At 38.1% G+C, this 19,804-nt stretch overlaps 1 protein-coding gene across 3 annotated transcripts in view; it reads left to right on the forward strand.

Annotated features, from left to right (window-relative positions):
* LOC136875738 (lipase 1) overlaps positions 1-19,804 on the forward strand; it is a 141,029-nt gene that overhangs the window by 45,102 nt on the left and 76,123 nt on the right. For all 3 annotated transcript variants that reach the window (XM_068228112.1, XM_067149310.2, XM_068228113.1), the window contains one exon: positions 17,577-17,704. In XM_068228112.1, the coding sequence (XP_068084213.1) occupies positions 17,577-17,704 (128 nt within the window). The remainder of the gene's footprint in view (positions 1-17,576; positions 17,705-19,804) is intronic.

Genomic DNA, 19,804 nt, shown 5'->3' on the forward strand with positions numbered 1-19,804 from the left:
ATTGTGTGTGTGGTGATTCTGATGGTGACGCTAATCATATTTTTTTCGAATGTCCTGTCTATTTACATCCTCGCCGTAAATTTCTCCATACTCTCATACGGATGAAAATTCCTTTTCCTACAAGTATTCCTTATTTGTTATCTGACCCTTCCCCTGGCATGATACAGGTTCTTAATCAATTTCTTGATGACGGTCATTTGACTTTGTGAATTTCATTCTCGCTCCTGCTTCCATTTGAATTGTGTATACGATCTGTGCTCTAAGTGACTTCTGTATCTCATAATAATTCTGCTCATAATAGTTTTTCTGTTTTTACGTGAGAATCATCTTTATCACATATGTGTCTTTATGGAATTGTATATTTTCTCGTGCCCGTTTTTTCTTTCAATATTAAATGTGTAGTGGCTGGGTTAAAAGTATCAAGAGCCCATAAGCATCATGGAGAAGAAGAAGAAGAATATGTTTTCTTCAATAAAACGCTGCTTGAAGAGTAGTTTTCATTCGATACATATAAAGCAAGGTGAAAATACAATAAATACGTCAATGTAAATATGAACAATAAAGGAACATATGGCTGCTTGCATGCGTACAACTGGAAAAAGCAGTACAATCCTATGCCCATCAAATTACAATTTTGACAAAAGGATTCAATTTACACACAACATAATCACTACAGGGTCATGAGTTTTATTTTCTTGCCAGTACACTTAACCATAGCATCGTCATTATTAACATGTTTTGTGTAACTGTTGATTAAAATATTTACAAAATAGGCAATGATAGGTAGAGAATTTCATATAGAGGTTTTTCACAATGTGAGCAACACTCCGTTGTATCCTCCACACTTTGTCTTGAAAGCTGAATCAATGCACACTAGGAATATACAGTAGGATTGCTACTTCATATTCCTCTAAGATTAAAATCTGCATGATATTACAGTATATACACTTGTACACACATTTATGAGCAATTCTGATTGGACCGATAACCCACCACTGTATAAGCTAATAAGCATATCATTTTCCACTGTTTCGTTTGATATTTTTGAGATAAAACTATCTGCAATTAAGTTTACTGCCTAGCTTGAAAGCTACATAACCTGAAATGTAAATGACAGGAAACACATTATCGAAGTCTACTTCTATTTCAATTAGTTTAACAAGCACACTGGAAAATTCACTGCATACGTACTGTTTCGTCAGTTATGTTCAATGAATTGAAATCTAATTCAAACATGTATTTACTTAAAGTTAATTCTTTATATTTTGCAAACCTTAATACTAGCAAACATTGCACTCTTATCTTCTTCTCAACTTCAAAAACTTTTAAAATAGATACATTACAATTTGCACCACACAACTGTCTATAAGAACTTATCTCATCTCAAGTTTATCGGTTTGAAACTTCCCTGGCAACACATACTCGATTTGAGGTAAATCCAAACAAAACCTTATATACTCAATCATGGCACTTGTTTGTATGAGAGGCCTGAGAATGTCTACTGAAAAGTGACCTATTTCAAGGTCATATTAAACCATATCCTCAACCAATTCACAAATCCTTCAAGAAACTGTAATCATATATCATATCCTTATGAAAGGAAAAGCATCCACTTATATCTTTCTGCTTCTCTATTTCCTTGCTCTTAATGTTCATAACTGTCCACCCTCTATTAATCAAGTTAACAAAATTTTCTTTTTCAGAATAGCCCCGTGTAGACAGTGCTGTAATTATCTCATAACAACAAATATTACAAGCAACAGTCACGTTCTGCCTCTCTTTGACTGATGAAAACACTGGCTTGTCATAAGGCCTAAAGGAATAATTCAATAACAAGTTGGACTCTAACGTGTACAATGCTCTCAACCCAGAAAACTAGGCTTTGAGAACTGAACAACCAACGATAGGATCAAATTGGAGATAAAATAAGGTTGTAGCTTTATCACACAGATTTAACGAATTATTTCTGATAGATTTAAGAAGCTGAACATTATCAAATATAAAAGAATCACACTTTGGTTTGGGCATCTTATAATTTAAACTTCCACCTAGAAGAGAAAAAATGTTGCGATTTATCCGAATATTGTCGGAAATAAAGAAACAATGCTCAGCACAGTAAACCGGTAATTGTGGACAGCACTTATAGCTATTTTCGTCCAGTTAACTACGTCTCCTGGCACCAGTGTAACTACAACAGAAACACTGCAAAAAGCAGATGTTATCATAAAGGTTTTCAGTGGCTCTAGCTAACTTTCCTGTTTGATTCTGAGCACGGCCATGCACTACATCTGACCTTAACTGACAACGTGAGTTCACGTACATTTCATCTAGAAGGAGATTTACATATCGCTGTCTTACGAAAAAATAATTACCCTAATCAGGCGGCACATGTAACGCATTTGCTATGCGTTTGAGATGTCTAAGAGTGAGGAAGGAACATAATCTTTTGATTGCAAATCACAGCATAACAAGAAGAAGATATGTAGTAAATTAGAAATAAAAACTGAAACAGAAGGCAGGAATATAACTTGCTGGACACACACAGGAGTTGAAACCGATGGCTTAAAAACACTGCTTGCTTGGAGTCTGGAAATTCTTCATCTGAATGAGATTAAATAAAAGTCTCAAGATCCGATAGCTGGCCATTGATATGGTTAAAAATTTTCTTGTAATGCACCTGAGGTTCCGGCTCATTATTTGCATGACATACACAATAATTGTTCATAATGTCTCTAAGTTGTGACATTTCTGTGATTTTTCGTTTAATAAGGGATCATCCTTACCTACATTTTTCCCTTTCTCCAACAACACTGACACTCTCATTGCTACCTCAACCTTTGGTACCTCACTGATTGACAGAGTGTAAGTTACAAATTCATTTTCACTACTTTCTGTTCATTTTCTGTTTCCTAAACAGTTAGCAAATGGGGTTTTGTAGTCTTTTAAGACTACAAAATCTACAATTGTGTCTTGTTCAACAAGTTTCTGAAATTCTTCCTCATATTTCTGAGTTTCTTTACGGCTGCCATCCGGAGTTTTTTTGGTGGATGAACTGGGTTTGGTTAAGTAATTGGGAAGGATTGGGAAAATCCTAGGAGGAGCACCAGACCTTAATGGAGGCCTGCCTTTTTCCTTGTTTTCCTTTCACCATTGTGATCAATGTGTCTCAAATACTGTATGTTCACATCTGCCAGAGAAAAGTGTTTTACACAGGCTATACTAGATGAAGTAGGGTTCTAGTTGTCTCTGGGGATACATTTCATCCATTAAGCTTTCCCTGCATCATCCTTAGGAAATATGAACACTGAAATGTATCCTTCTTGATTGGAATCCTAGTTGATGAAGCAAGAGGGAACTCAGCAATTTCTTGGCATCTGAAATTTAGCCTAACTTTAGTTTTGGTTGTCGTACTTGTGAAACATAAAATAACACCATCATGCTGCACATTTGAACTACGGAAATTTGAAAAATACAAACACAGAACGACTTTAAAAACGATGTGGATTTTCACTATTATACATACTGCAATGAGAAAGCTCACCATTTCCGTAAATTAATGTCGTTCCAGGATACCGAATAACATGTAGGTTAATTTCTTAAACGATAACACATAAAACATCTTCAATATACTCTGAATTTGAAAAAATGCCATCAAGTTAATTCACGCACGACACAAAATATAATGATACACCACGTTAGATTTATTTATTTATTTATTTATTTATTTATTTATTTATTTATTTATTTATTTATTTATTTATTTATTTATTTATTTATTTATTTATTTATTTATTTATTTATTTATTTATTTATTTATTTATTTCTGACTTGCATTTGTGGCGAGGTTAGGGTTTACGGCCCTCTCTTACAGAGGGAAAATGAGAAACAGAGAACTGTCGCTGAGAAGTGTGAAAATAGGAGGAAGGGAAAAGGTATGAAAGGGAAATGTAGAGTAAAGGATAGGAAAAGACAGGTGGAACAGGGTCATGGGAGGGAGAAAAAGTAGGAGGAAGCAGCTTCTGCACCTGTCAGGAAAGATAGGACTGGCCAGGTTGGGAGAAAATCAAATGAGGTGGGTGTAGGGTTGAGGCTCTGGTCATGGGGGATTCCATTGTTAGACTTGTGGGGAAAGAGTGTGGAGGAAAGGGAACCAGGGTAGAGTGTTATCCAGGAATTAGGTTGAGGCAGATGTTGAGGAATGTAGAAGATAAGGAGGAGGAGGAGGAGGAGGTGGTAGTGTTTCTCGTTAGTACGAACAACGTATGGCAAGCAGATATAAGTACAAACATAGTTGGGGTTGTGTGAGATCTGGTAAATGCAGCACGGGTGAGGTTTAAGGAAGCGGAGATTGTTATCACAGGAATATTTTGTAGGAGGGATACTGACTGGAGGGCGGTTGGGGATTTAAATGTTTCTATGGAGTGGATATGTGGGACTGGGAGTGAGATTTCTAGATCTTAATGGGTGGGTAGGATATACGGATCTGCCCTCAGATGGCCTTCACTGAAACCGCAATGGTACGTATAAGTTAGGAAATTTGTTTGGAAGAGTTAAAGGGAGGTACATTCATGGAAACGGGGTGGTCTAGGGAGCGGTGATAAGGGTACGGAGATCTGGATATCAAGTAGGGATGACATAAAAATGTTAGTGTTGAACTGTAGATGTATTGTAAAGTAATGAATAGAATTAAGTAATTTAATAGATATATACTTACCAGATGTTGTGATAGGAGTTGAGTCATGGCTAAGGAATGATATAATGGATGCAGACATTTTCTACGGATATGGAGTGTGTACCGTAGAGATAGGATAGGAATGGTGGGAGGGGGAGTATTCATTCTGGTGAAAGAAGAATCTGTAAGCTACGAAAAAGTTAAAGATGAGAAACATGAAATTCTAGGTGTAAGGCTCATTTCTAAAGATAATAGGCAACTTGATGTCTTTGGAGTGTACAGGCCGGGAAAGGGTAACGCAGACGCTGATTAAGATTTATTTGATAAGATAATAAGCAATGTGAGAAACGACATTGAAAGGAATGTGATTGTAGCGGGAGATCTGAATTTACCAAATGCCAAAGTGGAAGGTAATGCGAACGACAGGAAGCATGACCAAAAATGACAAGTAAGTTAATATGGGAAAGACTGCTGATTCAGAAAGTGATGGAACCAAATAGAGGGGAAAATATCCTGGATGTGGTGCTGGTAAAATCAAATGAGCTCTATAGAGAAATCGAAGTAATAGATGGCATTAGTGATCATGAAGCTGTTTTTGTCATAGTTAAAAATAAATTTGACTGAAAGGGAAGTCCTAAAAGTAGGACTATTATGTAGTACAATATGGCTGATAAAGCAGGCATGAGGGAGTTTTTGAAAAGTATCTCTGATCGGTGCAAAAACGGTAAATAAATTTGTAAACAGACTCCGGGATGGGCTTAAAGCAATTGTTGAAGAATGGAAAACAGGGTTGCACCTTTAAGGATGGTAAAGACTCACCTTATTATAATAGAGAAATACAGAGACTAAGAAGGATGTTCAGATTGGAAAGGAATAGAGTTAGAAATGGCTGGTGAAGTAAGGAGAAATTGAAGGAACATACTAGGAAATTGAATCTAGCAAAGAAGCCAGCTAAGGATAACATGATGGCAAGCATAATTGGCAGTCATATAAATTTGAATGAAAAATGGAAGTGTATGTATAGGTACTTTAAGGCAGAAACTGGTTCCAAGAAGGACATTCCAGGAATGATTAATGAACAACGGGAGTTTTATGTGAGAATCTTCAAAACGCAGAAGTATTCAGTCAGCAGAATGTAAAGATTCTTGGTTACAAGATGTCCAAATAGTGAAGGAGACTAATGCTAAGGAAGTATTCAAACTTACATATTATAACAATGGCATTTACAATAAGATACGAAATTTGAAATTTAGAAAAGCGGCTGGAATTGGTGAGATTTCTGGGGATATACTAAAGACAATGGTTGGAATATAATGCCATATCTGAAGTACTTATTTGATTATTGTTTGGTTGAAGGAGCTTTACCAAATGAATGGAGAGTTGTTATAGTAGCTCCTGTGTATAAAGGAATGGGTGATAGACATAAAACTGAAAATTGCAGGCCAGTTAGTGAGTTGCATGTAAGCTTTGTGAAAGCATTCTTTCTGATTATATCAGACATTTTTGCGAAATTAATAACTGGTTCGATAGAAGGCAATTCGGTTTTAGGAAAGGTTATTCCACTGAAGCTCAACTTGTATGATTCTAGCAAGATGCAGCATACATCTTGGATTCATGAGGTCAAATGGACTGCATCGCGATTGACCTGTCTAAAGCATTTGATAGGGTGGATCATGGGAGACGTTCTTCAAAAATGAGTGCAATTGGACTAGACAAAAGATTGACTAGAAAATACATCTCAGAGAATTAGAGTAGGTGAAGCATTATCTGTCCCTGTTAAAATTAAGAGGGGAATTTCTCAAGAAGCTTTAGTTTTTCTTATGAATGTGTGTATGTATGTACAGTATATGAGTATGTGAGTATGCATGTGTGCACAGTATGTATGTATTACAACTGTCCATAGTCCGTGGATATTGAGGGTTCGTAGGTGTTGGGAATATGCCTCGGCCAGGGTCAACGGTGATACATGAGTTTCCACTCAAGGCATGGACATTCGATGAGCATCGATGTTCTATTTATATTTAACGCAAGACCCTTCTTGTCGTGACAAGTAATCGTTCAACTAACTATGTAAGGCTAAAAAATACCTCAACTAAATAAAGAAAGGTATCAAAAATATTAGTTTCTTGGAAGGATCTTCGAATTTAATGAAATCACAATAACTAAACTAAATGACAATAATATTTACATCGCAAAGTGATTGGAAATTATTAAAATAAAAATGACGTCAAACTCTTTGTTGGATAATACCATTACAATTCATCGTCATTAAAATTTAATTTAAACTGAAAATCCTATCGTGATGAAATCAAACATGGAACTTGCTGAAGGTTTAATTAATAGTGTAACTCATAAAAATATTCCATTATCATTAATTTTGTCCGACCGTTACATAAAATAAAATGAAAACCTTAAATGTCTCACTTATTTTCACTCATAAAAGTATTCCATTATCATTAATTGTCCGCCCGTTATATAAAATAAAATGAAAAACTTAAATGTCTCACTTATTTTTATCGTTCATTGATCCAAGATTTCATCTTTCAATGCCCTATCGTCATTATCGTTCTTCTCATAAATTGTCTAAGTGCTAATCAACTTGAATTTCCTAATGATGGCCTATCATCAGTGAGGCCATCCTTAAAATGAGCGATCATACAGTATTTAAAGACATTATAACTGGATTTAGCAATGATTCAAACGAATAAGAAGAGCATTTCCCAGGAACTCACATCCGCCACCTAAAATCCACAATGTCTAGATAATACCATCATAATCGACAAGATCTAGAAACGATTAACAGCATCTGGTCTCGCCGGAACTGTCCTCCTGAAAGAAAATCGTGAAGATCTACTATCTACAAAAATCCATGCTACAAACCAACTACACAAATGAATACAACTTACACTACGCCAGGTGATAATAACTTGCTTAATATGACATTCCACTACATCCATGTTAGTGTTATTCAATGTCGAAGACTTCTTATCAATGATCATCCGTTCAAAATATTCAGTTTCCGTACCGCATCATGCCGCAAAATAATGTCTTAATGATCGTACATCAATCTACACTTATGACCTTTGGTCATGTTACACGAAAAATATTAATGAGAACCTTACTGCTTGCCTAACTATGGATTCTCTTAATTTGTATGATGAACGCTTAAATCCACTTCTCAGTCCTAAATTCATTGAAAATCTCGAATATTGCTTATTACGCTTCCGTAATACCTATTCTCAACAAATTATTTATTATAATAACTTCATTTCACCATTTAAACACTCTATCGACGACCCTACCATTTGTCATTCACCATACTTTCAAGCGCACCATGCTTATTCACAATTATTAATCCCAAGAAATTCAAAATCATCTTCTTCGAAGAACTGTTATCATCATTGCAAGACATGTCACAATCATCACGGCACCAATCTCACGAAATATTCGCAACTGTACAATGTACGCACATGGAATTATCACACAAGAAGACCTTTTAAAATAGGCGTTAAATCATATCACCTCACAAAAATATTCACGCAGTGCTAGTATGATTCAAAATTATGAAGAAAACATCTCTTTACATTCACGACAATTATAGGGAAATCCCGGGTAACTCACGACAAATATCCGTATTCTACAAGTTGAATCTCGCATAGGACAAATGATCTCAATACTTTCACATCAAACTTAACTGTAATCGCGAGTATCACTAGGCACTTGCGGCGATCGCATTAGGTCACTCAAGCTGTTTCAATTAATGTCACTTCATTATGAAATGAAATAAAATCTACTCTACTACTATGCATTCTACAAGATAGAATAAAGAAGATGAAATCTTGAGTACTTATCGGTGAAGATCACTTAACACTGCTCTCATCTCTCCATTCCATCGGCCTCAGTTTGGCATTCATCTTCGCATCATTCCGGGCCTGTTAGGACACTAATTCTTTTACGCCCCCTTGTCGGCTCTCATCATTACATTGCGGGAATAATTTTCAATCATTGTGAACCCAAGCACCTGAAACTTGTATAAATAGAATTAGTACAATGATATAGGCGTTATGTAATATTCTACTATTATTCCAAAACACTCGCCTTGTTTTAACAACAAATATTGAATCGTTATTTAATACAATATTATTATCTCCCTAATATGTTTTTAAAATGCCTTTGCTGGTAGGACCTAGTGCATTATGTCTTCTGGTGTGGGTTAGAGCAATTTTGTTACTCTCATTAATCTGTCGCTGTCTTATCCTTGGCTTAGAAAATCTGAAAGTGACTGAGGTATGAGTGATGCTAGTAATGCCATTCCTTGTGCAGCTGGTCCCTGTTATGAATGGTGTGAAAATGTTGTTCGTAGTGTCGGTTGGTGCATGCATTTCAGTGCGCTTGGCAGACTGATATGTAATAGCAACTTGTGGCTCGGTGAGGAAAGCAACGGGAAACTACCTCATTCCTTATTTCCCTAGTACGCCTCTTCAGAAATGCCTAGGCCATCTATGACAGATGATGGCAGAGCTGTTGAGGATCCACCCAGCCTTAGGGGTGAAGACTGAACATACACATGTTTTTCCTTGTTTGTCCAACCCTTGTCCCGTTTCCCTACGGTGTCGGGTATGAGGTGAGATGAATCTGTCGTGGCGGGTTTTTATAACCGGATGCCCTTCCCGACGTCAACCTCATCAGAGGAGTTAATGAGATGAAATGAATGAAGTGATATATGATAGTAGGGAGAAGGTGGAACCCGGTGCCGGCACATAGCCTACTCCTGTCGAATAGCACCAAGGGGTCTGCTCAAGGCTTAACGTCCCCATCCGACGGACGAATCACCATCAACAGCATAATATGCCCTCACTTCATATGAGCACTGCGGAGAGGTTTGGAATTTAATCCAGGCTTTTGGCACGCAACCTAGTGATTAGAAATTGTATACCACCACCTCCCCTACCCTGCCGGCCAACATTCTGATTGTGAAAATGTTTTCGACCAGCGGGACTCGAACCAGCTAACCTCGGTGTCAGACCGTTTAGACCAGCGCCTTAGCGATCATGGCCACCAGGCGGGCTTACACATGTTTTTCCTTATTATTTTAAATTCTACTACTCCAAATAACTTCTTCTTACTGCGTGTTAATCGCTCTCGTGATTACCTTCACTCCGTTTTAGCTCTCTTATCTACAAAATAATTGTTCATAAAAACAAAATTTAATAAAAAATGTTACATTAATAATATTTGTCCGCGTTTCATATCTTCAGCTAAGTTCGTTAATTTATAACTTCTTTTCCATATGTTTTTGACATTTGAGGAATAAACTCTGTGATAAGGTCATCTCTTCTGATTAGGAAGTTGTACAAAGGAACACTTCACCATTTATTTGTCTTCAGATGACGTATACAATCGATTTATCTCTTTAGCGCTTTCTTGATCATTTAATCCATACCGTTAAGGCATGGCCTCCGCCACGTTATTACTGGACATAAATGTCATATGGTAGACTAGCCTCTTCTTCTGCTGCTGAAAATGTAAAATTTACTTACTGGTCTTGTGGTGTAGTTTGTCAATGTGGGGTGCTAATAAATATTATGTTCATACCAATGGCAAAAAGGACGAAAATCTTAGCATAGATAATAATAGGATGGTCGACCCACAACATCAAAGATCGTCAAACGGTAATCATTAGCACACCATAACGCTAAAGGCAAACAAATGTTATTTCACTGGTGGTGACTTGTCGGACCACGGAAAGGCATGCGCTTAATGCCTCGTTGGGTCAAACCTAGTATATCAGACTTATTATTCATCAATCAGCAGACCCAGTGGACGCCACGGCGGGCTAACCGAGAGGGGTGTCCGTGATAAGTACAATGTAAAAAAAAAGGGAGAAGGAAAAGGTAAAGAGTGAGAGAGAACGTACAACAAACCAAATGTAAGAAAGGAGAATGGATTTAAAATAAGTTGTATTTAAACTTCAAATGACTAGAATAGGCAGTGTATAACAAGCAAAGAAGGGGAATTACAAACTTTTAACAAGGGCTCAGCCCGTTTGACAACCAAAATACAATCAAGAATAATAATAATTAAGAATTCTTGGGAATAACGATTATGATTTTCAAGAAAAGCCCAAGACCAGAGTTCGACAGAAAAAACCAGAATCAGCACCTATATAAGTTCACAACCTTTTTTTAAACACTTTGGTTAAGAAATAAAGCCACTAAATATTTGAAAAATAATGATTTAAGGCCACCCTTACAATCTTCATTTAAAACCCAAATGAGGGCAAGAGAGTTATAGCACGTCGGGAGACAAAAAATTTTTCAACTTAATACCGGAAAAGAAAAAAAGGGAAAGAAAAAGAAACAGAGTGAGAAGGGAAGAAGAGAGGAAAAAAAGGGGGGGGGATCCTTCCAGGCTGCTTAAACGCTATCACGTTGGCAATGTAAGCGACCACTCGGGCCTGTAAAAAAGTTCAGGATGTGGCAACACTTCTATCACTTGTCCAAGCACAGTTTATTTTGGCGTATGAGATAGATAAAGGTATCAGTCTGAAGGACTTAGTTAGAATGGAGACCATGAAGCCACTAAATAATTTAACATTCAAAGTTCAAATCTTGATATAGACCACGAAATATATAAAAGGTTGTAACATTTTGCTCACCCAGTCTGTTGGTAAACAATGCAGCTATTCACAAATAAAAGTAGGTAAAACGTCGCAATGGGCCAACCGTTAGCGAACAGTTCCGCTCTCTCCACTCGTGTTGTTTTCCAACTCAATGTCTGACCGCGGAAACTAAGGAATAGCTTGCTTATATAGGTGGTGAACAGATTCGAGAAGTTACTCGATGAAAAATACGTAGGTGTGACGTCACAACGAGGAAGCAGCAACAGTGCCGGAGAACAGACCAGTTAGTGAACAGCTGGGCGAGCAAGCAGATGAATGCGACAGAAGGCAGAAGGTAAGATGTAGTAGAGCGGTCGTAACAGTCTTTGCTTATATATTAAATGACATTTCATGACTGTATCACCCGATTACCACGGGGTTCTGAGCTTATGAATCTCCATCCTCATTTTGTATCCATCCAATTTCTTATTTGAATGAGCGAGTTATTCCGGCTATTAGACACAATAAGACGTATGACAACTGGACCTGTAGCTGCTGGACGTATTTTCCGAGTAATTTACGTTGATCTTGTAGTTATTGATGGTGGTTATGTACTTAAATGAATAATAGAAAAGGGATGGTGTATTTATGTGTTTAATTAAGACTCCAAGTATCGTGGGGACGAACGTAAAACATGAATAATCAGAGAGAATATAGATAATATTAGAAGCACAGAACATCAATATACAGAAGCCTTCGAAACATAAACAAAGTTCAAGTAGTTTATAAACATATATGAGTTTATACACATATATTAATACTCGAGGCCGCCACACACTCCCTCCGCAGTGACAGCGTCCATATATTTTCGAGGGAAGGTGACCCTTCGACCTGATCTGGCGATCCGTGGTGCGGGTGTATTGGGTTGAGTGCTGCCTATCTTCTTCTGAAGGTTGACAGTCTTTGGAATGGAACTCGACGGAATGTCCAGAGTAGTTTCTCCAGGTATGTCTTCCTTGTTGTCCGATGATTGGTCTGCCAGAAGGAAGGCAGGTTTCAATCTGTCAATGCTAATAGTTTGTTTCCCTGTTGGCATCTTCACCTCGAAGTGTTCGTCACTGAGAGACAGGACTGGATATGGCCCGTCATATGGTGATTGAAGAGGTGTTCTGACAGCATCATGTCGGGGTCACCAATGTAGTTATTGATGATAGTTATGTACTTAAATGAATAATAGAAAAGGGATGGTGTATTATGTGTTTAATTAACACTCCAAGTATCGTAGGGACGAACGTAAAACATGAATATAGATAATTTTAGAAGCACAGAACATCAATATATAGAAGTCTTCGAAACATAAACAAAGTTCAAGGAGTTTATAAATATATATGAGTTTATACACATATATTAATACTCGAGGCCACCACAATCTCTCCCTAGCATAACCTTCAATGGCTCAACAACTGACTCACATGCCATTGAACGGTTACAGTATGTATGTATGTATGTATGTATGTACAGTATGTATGTATGTATGTTTAGTCCTCAGTCCGAAGGCTGGTTGGATCCTCAACAGCTCTGCAATGAGCTGTCATAGATGACTTAGGCATCACTGAAGAGGCATACTAAGAAAATGAGGAGTGAGGTAATTTCCCGTTGCATTTCTCACCGAGCCAGCTGTTGCTATTATATATCAGTCTGCCAAGCCCACTGAAATGCATGCAACAACTGACCCCATGAGCAACATTTTCACACCGTTTATAACAGGGACTGGCAGCAGAGGGAATGGCATTACTAGCATCGCTCATACCTCAGTCACTTTCATATCGTCAAAGCCAAGGATAAGACAGAGACAGATCAATGAATGTAACAAAACTGCTCTAGCCTATATCAGAAGATTCAGTGCACTGTAAATACTAGCTCCCGCCAAAAAAGGGCCAATGTTTTCTTACATACAAATGCTATGAGTAAAGAAGTGGAATCAGAGATAAGGCTTTTTGCAGATGATGCTATTCTCTATAGAGTAATAAATAACTTACAAGATTGTGAGCAACTGTAAAATGACCTCGATAATGTTGTGAAATGGACAGCAGGCAATGGTATGATGATAAACGGGGTTAAAAGTCAGGTTGTGATTTTCACAAATAGGAAAAGTCCTCTCAGTTTCAATTACTGCGTTGATGGGGTGAAAGTTCCTTATGGGGATCGCTGTACGTACCTAGGTGTTAATATAATAATAGATCTTCATTGGGATAATCACATAAATGGGATTGTAAATAAAGGGTACAGATCTCTGTACATGGTTATGAGGGTGTTTAGGGGTTGTAGTAATGAGGTAAAGGAGAGGGCATATAAGTCTCTGGTAAGATCCCACCCAGAGTATGGTTCCAGTGTATGGGACCCTCACCAGGATTACTTGATTCGAGAATTAGAAAAAGAATAGCAGCTCGATTTGTTCTGGGAATTTTCCGACAACAGAGTAGCGTTACAAAAATGTTGCAAAGTTTGGGCTGGGAAAACTTGGGAGAGACGAGATGAGCTGCTCGACTAAGTGGTATGTTTCGAGCTATCCGTGGAGAGATGGCGTGAAATGATATTAATAGACGAATAAGTTTGAGTGTTATCTTTAAAAGTAGGAAAGGTCGCATTATACAGATAAAGTTGGAATTCAAGAGGACAAATTGGAACAAATATGCATTTATAGGAAGGGGAAAAATGTACTGGAATAACTTACCAAGGGATATGTTCAATAAATTTCCGATTTTTGCAATCATTTAAGAAAAGGCTAGGAAAACAACAGATAGGGAATCTGCCACCTGGACGACTGCCTGAAATGCAGATCAGTAGTAATTGATTGAGGAAAGTAACAGAAAGTTTCTCTCTTCTCACTTAACTAGCACACCTCTTTACTGTCACTTTTTCTTCCTGTCACAGTTAATAATTGAATTTCTGATGATCCATTCAGACTTCGAACCAGGGCTTCAACAAACAACAGGATCACATTCCTGTCAACTGAATTCTCTCAGAACCTTGGAAATCGCGTTACAGTGGTTTTATAGACAACTCGCTACTTGCCTAAACGATAATATTATAAAAGTACATTCACGTTACAGGACGTTTCGATGGAGGGGTTTTATCGGCGTAATTAAATAATTAGGTATTTAATGACCTGCATCGCCATTAGCTTGCACAAGTCCACTTTATTCCATTGTTTGAATTTTACTGTTTGTACCCCTGCTGTGTTCCGTCAAATTATGAACATGTTGAACATGCGTAGTGGTTACATATGAAAGTACTTCATTACTGTGCTGTATGATCAGGTGATATTTTAATTATAGTACAGCGGTGAAGCTAATATAAAGAGAAAGCTCCTGCTAGTGAATGTGCTATAAATGATTTCTGAGGTCTAAAGTGCTGTCTCGTTAAGTGGTAAGATAGAAATCCTGAAGTGGGTGAGCAGACGACGGCGGAGGAAGGTCCACAGTAACACAGTGACGTGAGCAGCTGGTCATCGTGTAAGTCTGAGGTAGGCCTACATTTTTCAGTTATATTCTGTGAGTGTTGCTGAAGATAGGTGATGGTATTGGTGATTACTGTTTTAAGAGGAAGTATAACTAGTAACCACTAATCAGAGGGAAATAAAAGGAAGGGATCCGACACTTCGAAAAATGAAGGTATCGGGCAAAGAAAGACAAGGGCCAGAGGGACGTGAAAATGAAAGACTCCCTAGGCACGATTTCCCTGGTGTCCGACTCGTTGGCTGAACGGTCAGCGTACTGGCCTTCGGTTCAGAGGGTCACGGGTTCGATTCCCGGCCGGGTCAGGGATTTTAACCTTAATTGGTTAATTCCAATGGCACGGGGGCTGGGTGTATGTGTTGTCTTCATCATCATTTCACCCTCATCACGACGCGCAAGTCGCCTACGGGTGTCAAATAGAAAGACCTGCACCTGGCGAGCCGAACCCTTCCTGGGATATCCCGGCACTGAAAGCCATACGACATTTCATTTTCATTTCATTTCCCTGGTGGGTGGGGGCGTTAGGATATCACCCACGGTAGCCCTTGCCTGTCCTAAGAGTTGACTAAAAAGATCCCCAGGGGCTCATAACTTAAGGAGCGTGGGTTGACGACCACCGGGCTCTTCGCTGAGTCCTGGTTTTGCTTGCAAGTGCTTGTGCCTGGCTCCTCACTTTCATTCTATCCTATCCGATCTCCCTTGGTCAACTCTAGTTCTATTCCGATCCCGAAGCTATTAGACTCTAAAGTAAATAAATATTATTACCTTACTTAGAATTTAACTGGTAACCAATAACGAATAGTGAATAATGGATATCCAATGACCAGATTTTAAAGACGGGGTACGCCTAATAATTATTTACTGGACATTTCTAGTAGAAAATTGAAGTGTATTAGAGCATAAGATAGATGAAATTGAGGAGTTCCGTACAAGCACTACAGGAACAATAATTTGCTCTATGAGCAGCCCTTTTGTTTACAATGGTACCATGATCTTGGTCACCAAAACTCGCCATAGATACTGCCATATTTTAGATACCAGAGGTACATAATTATTTTTATGTTAGGTATGAATGTGACATGCACATCTTTGTATTGCATTTAATCAAGAAAGAAAGTAAATTGCTCCCAAAATTCAAAGACCGTATTCTTATTAATGACTAGCTGTAGTACCCGGCGTTGCCCGGATAGTTTCTGAATATTTACCTTTAAGATTTGCATTACCAGTTAGTTCTGTGTGATGTGAATTTTTATAGAATTCCTTTTTGACTTGCAGATTGATATGTTATGATCTATTATGTAGTTTTAAAATTATTTATATGTGTTTGATTTCAAGTTTTAGATTATTTAATTTTCGAGTAAAACTTCGTCCTTATGGAAGTTCGAATCGACTGGGAAGTATTTGATCCTGTCAAAAATTAATAAGTGATAACTATATGTATTTAGCCGTCGCACTATAGATACGATGTACAGGATTTCATCTGTCAATGAGACTGTCCCCCTCCCGCCCTCCACCACTAAGGGATATAACATCTGGATTGTCACCATTAATCTCAGTGACCCAGAAAACTGTAGTTTCGACACTGTTTTCGATTATTTATATATCTCACTCCCCCTCACCCACACCCCAAAGGGGGCTGAACATGAATTTTAAAAAATTCGGAGTGTCACTAATTGTTTCAGCTACCACGAAAACCATGGATTCGATAATATTCTAGATTATTTGTATACCATCCCCTCGCCCCCTGCCCATAAGGGTGCTAGGGGTGTCTTACCCTCACGCGGTTTGTCTCCTGATACTAACTGATAAGTGTACCAAGTTTGGTGAAATTGCTCCAGTGGTTTAGGCGGAAATTTGTCATTTACACACCCACATCCACACACCCACGCACACACATACATTCATTTTTATATATAGTAAGAAGAAAATATCTTTATATGTAGTTTTTCGATTAATTTTATATCTCACCCCCTCGCTCCCCACTTGGACTTGCAAAAAATCCGGAGTAATACTATTCATCTCAGAGACCCTGAAACCTATGGATTCGAAACTGTTTTTAATTATTTCTATATCTCACCCCCCCCCCCCTTTGCTCCCCACCTAAAAGTGGGCTGGACTTAAAAAAACAATTCTAGAGTATAACTTTTCAACTCAGCGACCCCGAAAATTATGAATTCGACACTATTCTCGATTATTATTGTAATTAGCCCCCCCCCCTGACTTTGTACCAATTTTGGTTGGCAGCTATGCCCAAACGTACATACATAATCTCACTGCTTTAAAATCCTGGAGCTGACGTTGCCATGGTTACGGTAGTTCATTTCTTTATCCGATTCCTAGAGCAGGGGTAGTGTGGTGCCAATATCTCCGTAACGGTTTGTTTTTAGGGCCTTAAAACATGGTTTTTGGGCCCGTATGGTTACCGAGTTTTGTTCTTTGCGTCAAGAGGATTAAATTGAGCTTTGTCTCGTCCTTATACGACAAATTCGATATTTTGCCTATAATAGTATAAAACCGTTGTGGTTTTCCTATAAAACCCCCGTCTTTTCAAAGATTTTAAGATGATATGCCTATCGAAACCTTCCCCGGGGTGAGTATACTCTAAATATGAAGTTTGGTTGAGATCTATCCAGCCGTTTCGACGTGATGGTGGAACAAACAAACAAACAAACAAACAAACAAACAAACAAACAAACAAACAGACAAACAGACACGAACAACTTTATTTATAAGATATAACATGTACATTATTGTGTTGAGCAATGACCATGATCTCTTTCACCAGGTGACATCGTGCGGTCTGCAGTTGGGTGCATCCTTATTCTTACCATGATTTCTGTCCATGGAGAGTCATTTGTTAGTATGGCGATCCAGAGAGCACGATCCATGAAGCCCAAACTCTTCATGAAAGCTGTAAGTACCCGAAAACTAATTCTTAAGGTACATTCATTACTGTTGTGGCAGTATTGCTTGAAGGAAGGGATTTCTGACAAATATCAATGACAATTTGGTGTTATACTTGAAAATAATGCCTTGACACAATTCGACTACGAGGGGATAAGCCTAGTGATTCGGATATTGGTCCATGGGCGTAGACAGTCATGCTATTAAGGTTTCAATTATGTATTGAATCAAAGTGAGACGAACTCTTTCCTTAAATTTGAGGTGTTCAAAGATATGAGCTTCATTGATGTTTCCGTATTGAGCTGAGATCACAGAGGTGAGATATCTATTAGGTACCACCTATTCAATACCAATTACGTGTTGATGTTACTAATAGCTTTTATTCAACTTGGGACCGGTTTCGACAAATATAATGTCATCATCAGTCATAAAATGAATCAAAAATATATAAGCAAAGACATAATAATCAAAACTATTGTGGATAAATATTGAAATATGATCATTAGAAATCTTCACACCATGTGTTATGGCGATTTATCTTAACACATGGTGTGAATGGTCGGTTATATATTTTTAATGATCATATTTCAATGTGTATCCACAATAGTTTTGATTATTATGTTTTTGCTTATATATTTGTGATTCATTTTATGGCTGATGATGACATTATATGTGTCGAAACCGGTACCAAGTTGAATAAAAGTTATTAGTAACATCAACACATTAATTAGTATTGAATAGGTGGAACCTAATAGATATCTCATCTCTGTAAATTTGAGGTGAGAAAACACATACATGACGTGTCTTCATTGAATTGGCTTTGACCGGATTATGACGGAATTATCAGAAAATTAAATTTGAAGTAAAGGAATCTTATATGCAGGTGGTTTATATAAATATAAGGGCTGTGGTACAGGGAGTTTCACTCAAAGTGGGGCCGGCGCAGCGCAGCGGGTAGAAGGGCGACCCCGTCAGACGAGCGCATGGCAACTCGCTGAGCTTGGGGTCGGGAGAACGCCCGTATGAATTGCATGTAAATAACAAGCTCACATAATAACGCATAATCAATGTAAAATAATTTCTCACCTCGTCCCGGAAGTTGTAGAAAATGTCCTCCACCTGCATCTACACATTTCTGGCATCATCTAAGGACATTTTCATTCATACGCATTAGTTCATCTACCTAGATAGCCTCGATTTCTTTCGTGATATTGTGTTTGAGTTCATCTACAGCGTGAGGGTTTCTTGCAGAAAGATTATTTTTCAATTTTTCCCATAAATAAAAATTTAAAACCGTATGATCCGGGGATCTTGCGCGCCACAATGGGTTACCAATTACTCTGTTGTCAAAAATTTCGTCAATTAATGACTCGTTTGCCGTATGCACGATTGTCGAGTTTTGATGGAAATATCCAGACTGGCATTCATTGTCCGTCAATTGTTAAAAAGTGGTACGGGAATGTCACTCCTCTATATCTGCCCAGTGATTGTGGTTTCAAAACTATAGGCCCTATTATGCTGTCTGCAGTTACTGCCGCCAACACTCCCATTTTCACACTGTAGATGAACTCAAACAATGAGAAATTATTTTACTTTGATTAAGCATTATTATGTGTGCTTGTTACTTGCATGCGATTCATACGGGCATTCTCCCGGTCCCACGCTCAGCGAGTTGCCATGTGTTCGTCTAACCAGCTGCGCCGGCCGACCGGTCGGCCCCACTTTGAGTGAAATACCCTGTATGTTTAACGGATATTCAACGTTGTTTCTAGATCGGCTCCAAGAACATAAAATTTCGCTTTTCCAGTCGGCTCCTGGGTGACATCCCAATTGGCTTCGAATATCTGCTCTCATTCCCCAGTGCATCAATATTTTGACATAAATAAGTCTTAGAGCTGGCGCTCATCCTAAAATTGGGGTAACGACATAGTGTCATGTAGTAAAATGTGTGACGTGATGTTACCTAGCAACAATACCATGAGAGCTGTCATGGCCATCCATCAATACTTCACATCACGGCCTGCACGGTTGGTAGGCAATATCGCGCCACACATTTTATTGAAAGACATATTTATGATCATTTGATTTTTGAAATTTAATAATTTCTTT

The sequence above is a fragment of the Anabrus simplex genome, chromosome 6 (genome assembly GCF_040414725.1).
Source record: "Anabrus simplex isolate iqAnaSimp1 chromosome 6, ASM4041472v1, whole genome shotgun sequence".
Taxonomy (NCBI): domain Eukaryota; kingdom Metazoa; phylum Arthropoda; class Insecta; order Orthoptera; family Tettigoniidae; genus Anabrus; species Anabrus simplex.